At 31.8% G+C, this 13174-nt stretch overlaps 1 protein-coding gene across 1 annotated transcript; it reads left to right on the top strand.

Annotated features, from left to right (window-relative positions):
• Positions 1-9493: 9493 nt before the first annotated feature.
• On the top strand, positions 9494-13135 carry LOC148199812 (ras-related protein RABA6b-like). Its single transcript, XM_088114598.1, has 2 exons — positions 9494-9844; positions 12654-13135. Exons 1-2 carry the CDS (start codon positions 9618-9620, stop codon positions 13084-13086), a joined length of 660 nt encoding a protein of 219 aa, XP_087970724.1. The 5' UTR covers positions 9494-9617; the 3' UTR covers positions 13087-13135.
• Positions 13136-13174: the final 39 nt, after the last annotated feature.

Genomic DNA, 13174 nt, shown 5'->3' with positions numbered 1-13174 from the left:
CAATCACTTTCCCCAAAATCACTCAAGTGTATTTCATCCCTCCAAATCTCTTCATATGTATGGGTGAGTGAACAGTAGACGAATCCCGCATTTCGCTACAATTCCATCTGCGCTAATTACTTCAAATGAACACGTAAATTTTTAAAATCATCGCTCGTCAATTATCGTAAACAGTATAATCAGGGCAAGTTTACAGTGTAAGTGAGTATTTTAATTTTTTATCGACCAGATTGAGTATTTACTCATAAATAATATAATAAATTACATCTTATACATTTAAGAGCTATTTCGGTAAAGTAGGCCGAGAACATTATTCCGCTCCTCCTTCTCTCGTTTCGAACTTGCTACTTTTCGCTTGGTAATGATTGAGGGTTGACCTGCACAAAACACTCCGACGTTAAAGTCAAGATTACGCTATGCAGGCTAAATTTGCTATTGATTCAGCTGTCTAACTTGGTCATTAATCTTTAATATGCTAATTATCTATAAATGTCGCATAACCGAGTTGTTTAGATCTTAGGAGTTCACTTGGATCGTTCCCTAAGATCAAGGTGAGAGTTCACGAAGAGCGCTCCTCACTGTTCAGTTTAGATCTTAGGAGTTCACTTGGAGCGTTCCTCACCATTCAGTTTAGATCTTAGGAATTCACTTGGAGCGTTCCCTAAGATCAAGGTGAGAGTTCACGAAGAGCGTTCCTCACCGTTCGGTTTAGATCTTAGGAGTTTACTAGGAGCGTGCCCTAAGATCAAGATGAGAGTTGACGAGGAGTGTTTCCCACCGTTCGGTTTAGATCTTAGGAGTTCACTAGAAGCGTGCCCTAAGATCAAGGTGAGAATTCATGAGGAGCGTTCCTCACTGTTTGGTTTAGATCCTAGGAGTTCACTAGGAGCGTGCCCTAAGATCAAGGTTTAGAGTTCACGAGGAGCGTTCCTCACCGTTCGGTTTAGATCTTAGGAGTTCACTATGAGCATGTCCTAAGATCAAGGTGAGAGTTCATGAGGAGTGTTCCTCACCATTCGGTTTAGATCTTAGAAGTTCACTAGAAGCGTGTCCTGAGATCAATGTGAGAGTTCACGAAGAGCGTTCCTCACCATTCGATTTAGATCTTAGGAGTTCACTAGGAGCGTGCCCTAAGATCAAGATAAGAGTTCACGAGGAGCGTTCTTGACCATTCGGTTTAGATCTTAGGAGTTTACTTGGAGTGTTCCCTAGGTCGAAGCTGCCAATGTGAGCGATTGATAAGATAGAACTTAGTTCTTTTAGAACCTTTTCTTTGAGCCAGATGGTTGATTGAAGTTCTTTTTAGAACCTTTTCCTTTAGTCGAATGGTGGACATAACTTGCTCAAAATTTCGATGGAAATCATTTGATACTAATATCATATTTGCAAATTACATCACATTTTTAAACTGGAAAAAAGCAAATAGAAAGCTTAGCTCTATTCTTGCCACAACTATGTCGTTGGTCCTACGTGCATGCTCGCTTGCCCTCCTTTCGCTCCCGGCCTGCCGAGGGTGAATCATTCTCTTTGTGCTACCTATTTTGGACAGCTAGCATCTCCCTGATTTGAATGAACTCAGCAGCCCTCTCCTGTACTTCTCCCATGGTTGAGGGTGGCCGAGCAAATAAGCTATCCGCAAAGAAGCACGACCTTAAGGCTATTGACAAGGTGCTGATGATGAACTTCTTGCCAACACTCTTCACTTGTCGTGCGGCCCGGTTGAACCGGTCCATGAAGTCCCTCAGGTCTTCAACTTTTCCTTGTTTGATTTTAGTAAGCTCCATGTAGTTAAAGTATTATGTCTTACTGGAAGCAAACTGCCGTTCAAACAAGCTTCTCAAAGTCGCAAAACTATTAATGGTCCTGGGACAAAGAGAGTGAAATCATTCCAAAGCTTCTCCTTTAATTGATAGGGAAAAAACCTGCACCAAACCCTTTCACTGGGTGAATAGATTGTCATGGCGTCAGCAAATGACATCATGTGCTCCTCTAGGTTCCCCGATCCATCATACCTTTCCAGAACTGGGAGCGCCCTTTCCGGCATTTGCTATTCCATGACCGTAGTTGTAAAGGGATGAAGTGCCTTAGCCCGAGTGGCATGAACCAGACGGACATAACTCCTCCGGGAACTGTTTTCCCCCTGATCAGTGCCTTCCTGATTAGAATTTAGGAATTCTTCTATGGGCGTCCGAGTGGGTGCAGCCGACCTTTGACTGGGCAGGGCCCTCTGCCCCGCATCACGGTCCCTACATGCTGCATCCCGCTCGGCCCTTAGAGTTTCAATTTCAGCCTGTATGGCTTCCATCCTCCTTCGCATCTCTTGCATAAACCCCATTAGGTCTTGAGCCATCCTTATGGTCTTCCTAGGGTGTCTTCGAAAAATCCTGGGCCCCACGGTGGACGCCAAAATGTTTCTACTGAAATGGGACGAGGATCTCCGTCGAATGTCCTCCTATCTCTACCGAGCGTCTTGCTGTCGTTGTCGAGCGTCCTGCTCCTATCTCCAACCAACCGAACACCGAATGGGGGGCGACCTACAAAATACACTTTGACGCTCAAGTCAAAAAATTTCTCTGTAGGCCTTTTATAATTTAGTAGTGAGTAAAACGTGAGTTCACCTCAAACCTAAACCCTTATTTATAGAGTTTAAAGAAATTTGACCAATTAATTTACCTCTTAATGGTCATTAATGCAAGCCTAACTGTTTAACGGTAGTCGTTATCACATTTATTTGTGCATTAACTTTGCTCAACGGTTGTCGGGACCAAACGGCTGAGAGGCTCTTTCCTGCACGTTGACCGTTCGATTCCTTAGGATCGTATGTCGTCCTAACCGATCGGTAGTATATGAGCCCAAAGTGAGGTAGAGGCTCTCCTGCACCTTTATCGTTCGGTCGGAAATGAGCCCATAGTAACACATATCATTCACTGATGATGGTGAAGTCACTTATGTTAGTTTGTGGAATGCGATTTAAGTAAACTAATGTAATATTTTTTTTTTATGTATTTTTGTGTTAACTCACCCTTGTTTTAAGTAATATTAAGGTTTAAACCTTAGTTGTCCTTATTTATGTTTTTCCCAGTTTAATTCCCTTCTTATTAGAATCCCCAATTGAGTCCTTATAAGTGCTAATTTGAATCAATTGAGCCACTGTCGTTAAATTTAGTTAACGGGGTTAAGTTTTTGCACAGGTGGAAGATTGATGTGTCAAATTTTTAAAACGTGGCATACTGAGAGTTGAATACGTGGAATTTAGCAACATTTTAAATTTTAATAATATGAATTTTTGAAATGGGATTTAGGGTTCATAGAAGAGGAAGAAGAAGCTACATGTGGCAAAGAAGATGAAAGTAAATCTGTCATTAAATGGACAGAGGATGACCAAAAGAACCTCATGGATCTGGGAAATTTAGAGCTGTAAAGGAACATGCGGTTGGAGAATCTTGGAGAATCTTATTGCCAGAAGAAGAAAGGAGATTGATATCTGAGATGAATCTAATAGACTTAGACTTTGCTGATATTCCCAGTAAAAACCCAACCCAGAAAAACCCAAACAGCATCCAAAGCACCATCGTGAATCTCCTTGCGCGATCTCCTTCTTTCACTAGTAATTCCCAAAATCCAGAAAACGCAAAAAAAAAAAAAACGAAACCGCCACTCTCCCTGAAATCGCGAGTCTTCTCCTCCATCACCGCTGCACAACCCAGAATCGCATCAGCTTACATCGCGCCACCTTCACTTGCAGATCCAGAAAAGCCAGAAGCGTCGTAACCATCAAGAACTTCTTCTCCATAGATCGTGACGCAAACCCTGCAAGAAACCACTTCTCAGAATCGCGCCACCGCTTCCATGTTGTTCCTCCTCTAGAGATTTTGAAACCTACAAGGAAAGCAAAGAACCAGAAATAGATTCCTTAGTGTGACCCAGTAGCAATGTCACGCCATCAGCAAGAACAATTTTCCCCAATTTGCTGAAATGCAATTGGGGTGGATTTGATCAACAACCACTTCTTAGATCTACAACCACTTAATCTCCATCCCTTTGTCTGATCCACAACCACTTCTTAGATTTTTAATCTCATTCAATTTGATTGAACCCTAAATCCCGTTTCAGAAATCCTAATATTATATTATTACATTTTACTAAAATTTCATGCAGGCCTAAACCATGCCATGTTTCAACTCTCACCATGCCACGTCTTAAAAATTTGACACATCAATCTTTCACCTGTGCAAAAACTTAACTTCGTTAACTAAATTTAACGGTAGGGACTCAATTGATTCAAATTAGGACTTATAAGGACTCAATTGGGAATTCTAATAAAAAGGGGATCAAACTGGAAAAAACCCACATAAATAGGAACAACTAAAGAGTTTAAACTTAACATTAATTAATGCAATTGTTTTTTTATTTCATATACTTATATAAAATCACGATAATGAAGGTTAAAAATTCAGAACTTCGCTTCTCGAAAACTAATTGTTGAATTACATCTCAACAAAAATGTTTTAAACCAACTCATGGTTAACCAAGTCAGAATTGGGCATCTTAAAAATCGAATTTGGACCTTTTAAAAACCATGCTATTCAGATCAATATTATTTATAAATATTATTTATAATGTAATGCTTCTTGATATTTTAAAAAGGTGTTAGCATGGTCTAGTATAAGCTATTTTGATATTTTTTAAAAACAAAATTGGTGGTAGGTTAGTCTAGTCCACGTTATTTGATATCTCTACCTTTAGTCCTTTCCTGGAAAACAAATCACATTTGAGCATTTCATATTAATCATATGTTGGTTATGGCATAATATGCATAAAATAAAATTTGAAATATGATTTTACTTTAAAAGTATGCTTTGAAATATAAAATTCAAAATATATTTAAAAAATACATTTTCAATTGTATAATCTAAAGTATACTTTTAAATTTAAAAATATTTTTCAGAACAATCTGAAATGTCTTCAGCATTGAAGACTGCCCAACACGAGAGAACCACCAATCAAAAACCATGACTTATCACAACAACAACCACCATAAACACCTGCAGGGTAATATGGGTATTTTAAAAGTATTTGGGTACAGGGAGAGAAAAAATAGGTGCAGGTAGAAATAGCCTAATCTCAAGATTTTCCATAATGAGTTTGATTAGTCCAAAGCTCATCATGCATAATGTAACAAAAAGAAGAAAAACTTCACAAGTAAAAAATAAATATTAAATGAATCTTAATATTCCCATTAATTACTTCTCAACTTTCAATAAAAAAACACCTTCTTAATTTGCACGAAATGCTGTCCAGTGGTTCCCACAAAAACATTCTCTTTTATATTTTTCTTTCAAATATTATAAATAGTGAAAGTTTAATCTCTGTTTACTTTGAGAAAATATTTTCTGATTTCGTTCTTTCATTTGTCACTTTTAATTTCAAACTTTTTTACCAGTGTCTTGTTTTCAGTCTATTGTTTATTTACAGTACGAATTTTTTAAAAAAAATAGACAATTTTATAATATAAAAAAGTGTAAATTGTAAATCTTCCGTGTGTACAAAAGAAACTTTTGTTGGAAATTCTTATTGTTGATTATAACTAAATAATTTTGCTTGGTAAAGTATACAAATAGGAACACCCAAATAAAAGAACAGTTTTTGTTTAGTCTAGAAGATATGATTTTACATACAATAACTATAATTTTAAAAGGGGGAATTATTTTAGGAATCATCACCCTTTTAATTCTTTCATAGAATCACTCATTCACTATAAATGTTTAATCACAAATATAGACATAAAATGCTAAAATGATAACAATGCATAGTAAATAAAGTTTTAAAAGAAAAACATAGCAAACATATGCACAATATCTGAATTTGAATTTTGTTTTCATTTTACAAAATTTAATTCTAAAGTAAAAGTTATCTTCTACTTATCATATATTTTAGTTTGATAAAAAAAAATTCAACATGTACCCTTTTTACACATAAAATAAGAAAACTAAATATAAAATTTACATAAACTAGATATTGGTAGCTAAACTTGGTAAACCATGATGTGTTATTTTGATAATACTTACCTATCTTGTTAATTTCTCCATCCATAACTCATTATCTTAGTTGATTAAAATATAAAACAAGAATGAATATTCAAAAATGACTTGAGTAAATTTATTTTGAAAAACTAGCTTTATATTCTCTTATTTTTACCATAATAATTATGATAGAAAACAATTAACTATTCAATCAATTATGTTAAAAAATAATAGATTATGTTTATTATTATTACTTGCTTTAAAAATAATCGGTTTTATTAATTTTTTTTAGATAACCTCACATTAGTAAATAATATATTATGTTTAATAAGAATAAATTACATTGATTCAAAATAACTTTTGGATTACATAAAAATTATAATGATTGATTTAGGTCTGAAATCATAAATCTCTTTCAAATTGCTTTAAAAACAAAAGCTTTCAACATTAGAAAGAAAGTAATGATCTTGTTATCAGATTTTCATGATAAATTTGTCACTGTCATATATTTCTTTATTTTTCTTGTAATTTGATTTTCTGATATTTTTGTAGCAGTGTTTGGTCTATTATAGGTAATTGAGTTTTTTTCATTATCTTTATAAATTTTCATTTTGAAGATGTTTTTTCTTGCTATAGTTACACAACATTTTTTTTTCGTAATTGGATAATTTAATATTTTTAATGAAAAATCTAACTTACGTTGTTTATAATTGAATATATTCAGAAATGTGTTCTTATGTTCTTTTCTTCTTATTATCTTAATCTTTTGTTATTTTCATTTATTCTAGAACTAGTTTTAAACAAACAAAATTGTAAAATTTTAAAAGAACATTCTTCAATCAATTAACTCCTCTTCATTATCTTTTTAGCCATTATTTGTTCAAAAAAAAGATGAAGATTAACAAAACATAATATACAAACAACAAATATTAAAAATAACACAATTTAATATCATCCTAAAAATTAATATTCCACCTAAATTTAATTTAACACAACAAACTTGTAATATGGTAACTATTTTATATTTATATATTTTAATTAAATAAAATTTTTAGCCAAATAAAATCCCCAAAACAATTAAACATATTAACAGCTAGAAAAACACAATAACACACAAAATGATTGAATAATGGCATAATCCTTTTCAGCAACCACATGGTTGGCTCTTTCACCACCTTGATCATATCGAATGTTATGGACCATTCATCTTTGTCTTTATCAATGCTTTCACATGTAACTCCCAAAACAATTTATAGACATAAAATACTAAATAAAATATATTTTCTTTTTGTTTTCTATTTTTTAATGCTACACGATAGACATTCATTAATTTTTTTAAATAAAACTTTATCCTCAAAGTTATTAACTTCATTATCCATTTGCGTCATTCACTATTTAAACTTCACCGAATAAATAAGTAATCTAATACTTTTGTATGATTAATTTAACTTTTAAAAAATAATTAGATGCATAATATATTATGGATTACTTTTCATTGCACGTCACATTAATTTATCTATCTATAATCGTGGATGAAACTTTGGTCCTATATATTTTTATTGTTTTTCATTTAGGTGATGATGGGTACACATTACTTAATCTTTTCCCATAACCTTCACTACTTTTCATTCTTAAAAATATCAGTTTAATTTTTTAAATTGTTACACATTAAACTTTTTATCATTCAAATTAATTGAATATCGTGAAGTCTGATTGAGTTAGAACATTTACTTCCTCCACATTAAATTCTGAGTATACTAAGTTATAGATTTGATGTATTCAATAAGGCATATATTCCAATCATTATAAGAGAAAAGTATTTCATATGTTCCAAATCATATAGAAATTTATAACCACTTCCATAATTTATTTTCTTTATTGTTCAAAGCCAGTAAATAGAATTGTTGGAAATGCATATCTGACCGATTATGTTGTATGTCCATTTATTACACAAGTCTCACACTTTGTTTACAGTATTACATGTTAAGAATAATCAGGTTGTGTTTTCCTCCATCAACCTATATAAAGAACATGATGTTTGTGATGATTGTATTTCTCTCATCCTTAAATTTTCCTTTATTACTATATTATTCAGCATTGTTCTCAAAACGAAATGTTTTGGTGATAGAGCTACCTTTATACTCCAAAATAAGTTAAACATATCATATAAACATATTATAATTTTTCTCGAGAATCAAATGACGTATTAAACCATATTTTACTCTAAAACGAGGGATCAAATGATGTATTAAACCATATTTTAACTATGAATTTTTGTTCTTCATCTCCTTCCATAAAAGGTCATTTCTTTCTCTTGCTTTTATGTTTGTGTTTGTGTTTGATTTAATAATTGTCTAAACTCCTTAAATTTAGGCAATTCTCACTCGAACCAATTTCTTCCCCCTTCCATTTTCATTTCCAGTCATTGGTAGTTCATACACCACACTTGCTTGGCTTAATCAATTGATTAGAGAGTTACAATTTAGAGATGTCATTCAAATGACACTTATATGTGACAATCAAACTGTTGTTCATATTAGTTCTAATCTTGTATTTTATGAGAACACCAGACACATTGAGATTAATTGTTATTTCATTTGAGAAAATATTGTATTTGGGATATCAAGACTGTGTTCTCGTTAACTCAAATTATTAATTAAAAAATATTTTTACTAAGTCTTTATCGAGACCGAAAATTGATTATATTTGTAACAAGTTTAGTACATATAATTTATATACATAAAAAAAATGTTAAATATATTAAATTATTAAATATCTTATATTTATCTTTTATTTCCATCTACTTATCTTCTATTTTTTTTTTAGTTTGTATTTTGAATTTAACTCATATTTTCTTAATTATAAATAAAGTACCGTGCATTTTTTACAAAAAAAAACAAATTAATCTCATACATAAATTTTCAATATATTCAAAATATACCATAATTTATACATTTTCTCTTTTTTTTCTCATTATATCATTCAAAAATATTCATGAACTATAAAAAGGCTCATAAATTAATAAACACCTAAAAGAGTAAAAGTAATAAATGTATAAGCTATACAATATGATAAGAAAAAGAATTAAGTATGTAATAAATATAAACCAATATATATATATATATATATCTTTGCTCTATATTATTACATATTATAATAATAAAAACAAAATAAATGAAAACATAACACTGTACAACGTATAAATCACATCTCTATTTCTCATTCATTATGAGAATCTCTTTTATAATATTCTGTTTACCATATATATGTATATATGCATGGTAAGTTATTAATACCATATAATTGGACAGTGTTCTCTTCTGCTTTCTAACCATACACATGATCATGACATAACTCTGCACCCCTTTTATTAACAACCTTCTCCCTTGTCACTGCCATATATATATATATATATATATATATATATATATATATATATATATATATATATATATATATATTCACACACACACACGAGGCTTCAATCCTCCATAGCTTCGTTTCTTCTGATTTTACTCTCTCTCTCTCTCTTTGTGAAGAAGGGTTGAGAGAGAAACAAAGGGTCATCGAAGTTTTCACAGAAAAGTTATAAACATGGCTGTGGCTGATGATGCCTTTGATGAGCAGTGTGATTACCTTTTCAAAGCTGTTCTGGTAGGAGACTCAGGCGTTGGGAAGACAAATCTGATATCAAGGTTTGCAAAAGATGAATTCAGGTTAGATTCGAAGCCAACCATAGGTGTTGAATTTGCTTACAGAAACATCAAAGTCATCGACAAACTCATCAAAACACAGATATGGGACACTGCCGGCCAAGAGAGGTAACAATACTCATCAACTTTTTTCTCTTTCCAACCACTTCCAATCAAACACTCTCTTTAATTAATTCTTCATCACTTCATCTCTCTCTTTCTTCCTTAATTCTTTCAATTTCTCTTCATGATCTTTCAAAATATTCAGTCGTTGCAGAATTTCAATACAGTTCTTTAGACACTGTGCTGTTTTCTTTTAATCAGAATTGAAGTTTTCTAAATATTCCGTGTAACTTTAATGCATATCTTTGCTCTATGGATTATCAGAATGAATTTTTAGTTTTGATTATCAGAGTCAAATTTTAGTCTTGGCTTGATCAAGAAATACAAGAAAATAGAAAAGAACCCTTTTGAATCTGCAGAATGCAGAGAGCAGAAGATGCAGAACTCAGTTGCATGGTACTTTGAGAATTTGTCTTCTTCTTGGTGTTGGTTTCATATCAGTTTTTCTTTTACTTTTCAATGAAAAGTAAAACTCTTTTTGTTTTCCAAATGGCATTTTCGAATTCAAAGTCGGTATTTTGAGGTTGCTTAGTCTAGAAGAATTTAATGAATTAAATTTAATTTGACTTTTATTAGTATTAGACTAAGTAATAATTTCAATTTTTTACAACTTTTCAATCCCTTTGCCTTATCAACTTTGTCATAGTATCATGTCCCACCACCTTTTCTTTTGGCTGCATTTTTGTTTGCCTCCTATGACTCTTAGCCATTTGTTTGGTCATGAAAGAGACAAAATATTTGTGTTAAGTAGGTAAAGATAAACATAAAGAAACAAAAATTTCACATCAATTTTTTTTTCAATTATATTTGTGTAAGTTGGGGAAAATATTCCTTATTCATTGGAAATAACTACTAGCTTCTAAAAATTCTCTAGGAGTAATAATAATTAAAAATGATTTGGTTTTTAGGGATAGGATTATTTCAATTTTTTTTTTCAAATTATGCTTTTGGATGAGGGGTGCCAATTGGGTATAGTTTTATTGTTATTAATAATGATAGTGAAGTTTGAATTTAATATCTCATAATTTTTGGTTACTGAGTCATAGATTAATTGAATGTAGATTAGGTTTTGTGGATGGAAGCAAATCTATAAATCTTTTATGTGGGCCTAAACACATTTGATACACGGAGATAATCATGCATTGAATTCAAAGCACAATTATTTATATGTATCTTTTAGGGTTCATAAAGGAAATGCCCATAAAATGAACACTTGTAGATCATTAAATTGTGAAAGATTTGGTTGCTTCCTTCTGAAGCAAACACTTCAAAAATTAATTTGGTCTTTACTTTTTTAAGACCACAAAAAGAAAAAGAAAGAAAGAAAAAAGGGTTTGTAGGAAATTTTAATACAAACATTGTAATTAGGTTTAAGCAAATTTAATGTCAAAGAAAAGTAGATGCAGTTTGTAGGAAAATTCTTATACTCTTTTAAGAAAACTAAGATTTGAAATTAAAAGGTTTTAGTTTGTTTTAAATTGTTTCTCACTTTAAAAAAAAATTTAAGACCAATTACATTTCTACTATATAAAATTTTAGTGTGCCAAGTTTCTTTTCCATAAATTAATCTTCTTTATTTGAAATATAATCTCATCTCTATAAAGATAATATCATTTAATAATATTTTCACTTTTTATATTGAGCAACAACTATTATGAATAATTTAAAATGGCAAACAACAATAATTATTACTCCATAAAAAATCTTTAACATAATTCTTACCAACTTCCCTTATATTCTGCTCTAAAAAAAGTGTTAGAATATGTTGAGATGCTCTTTCGTCCACTTAACATAACATTAGACATAAATGTTTGAATTGACTATTACCAAACCTTCATGATATTAGGAATATACATTTAAGTCAAATTTGGGTCAGAGTTGAAATTAGAAAACAAAAAGGGAGACACTACATGGTAAGAAAAATCACTACAAAAGGTTCAAAAGTCATTTCATGAAACTTTATAGTTACTTAAAACACTTAAAATTAGGTATATTAGCCAAAAAAATGTTTTATTTCCCATCTAGCATGATTGAAAAGTTGCCAATGCAATGCACTTTGCTTCATTGATCAATTTGAATGATGGGATTGAGAAAGGTGTAGAAGTTCTAACATCATTTCCCAATTACAAAATCAATGAATTTAAAAGTAGGGTACCCTCACTCTAGTGTAAAAAGTAGAAACCAACTTTTGTTGTCTAATGCAATGTAATTTTAAAATAGGGTAAGGCTATTGGGTTTGGTTGGTCCATGACAAGGATAGAACAAGTTGAGCCAAAACTTAATGAGCAGGATGAAAATGATGGTGAGTAAGAACAAAATTGAAGTGGAACAAATGCATGTGAGATGGTGATGAGGGTTTTGGTGACCAACCCTAATCATCTATGATCATTATTTTGTTTCTAATTGCCTGATTCAACAATACCTAAATTCATCATCATCTATAGAGAAAACTCTTATGGTAAATAGTTTTCATTCAAGAGAGTATGATTCAACCACATTATATTGTATTTAGTCCATACTTTTTATTTCAATTAAGAACAACAGTGATTTTCCATTTTCCATTTGTTCTGACTCATGGAAAATCACAAGTTTCTTATGAGAATCACTTATTACTTAATGATTTTCTCTCTTGACTTTTCAAAATCATAAAATTTCAATTGATAACATCAGTTTAAAAGAAGTGTTCTATCTATAAATCTCAGCAAATGGTATTACATTTCACTGTTCTATTCTATCTGAATTTACATAGCAGTGTACTTATATAATTTTGATCTTATATTTGATTCTGAAAGATATGTGAACAATTATGTGGTAGGTTTAGGGCTATCACAAGCTCATATTACAGAGGAGCCTTGGGAGCAATGCTGGTGTATGACATAACCAAGCGAGCAACTTTTGTGAACGTAAGAAAATGGCTTCATGAGTTGAGAGAGTTTGGAGGAGATGACATGGTGGTTGTTTTGGTGGGAAACAAATCTGATTTGGCGCAATCAAGGGAAGTTGAGAAAGAAGAAGGAAAAGGGTATGCAGAGACAGAAAGGTTGTGTTTCATGGAAACCTCTGCTCTGCAGAACCAGAATGTTGAGGAAGCGTTCTTAGAAATGATCACCAAGATTCATGACATCATAAGTCACAAAAGTTTGGAAACCAAAATCAATGGCACATCATTAAATCTTCCCAGTGGCAAGGAAATCCATATAGCTGATGAAGTCACTGCTACTAAACAACCTAATTATTGCTGTTCATGATTATAGCTTACATGATGAATTTTTTATATACTGCAACTGTCTTTGATCATTCAGCTGTTGATTCTTCCCATTTAATTTCCCCACATTC

This window comes from Vigna umbellata, chromosome 4, assembly GCF_029865625.1.
Source record: "Vigna umbellata cultivar VRB3 chromosome 4, Vumbellata_1.0, whole genome shotgun sequence".
NCBI classification, from domain to species: domain Eukaryota; kingdom Viridiplantae; phylum Streptophyta; class Magnoliopsida; order Fabales; family Fabaceae; genus Vigna; species Vigna umbellata.
This window is presented reverse-complemented; position numbering and strand designations above follow the sequence as displayed.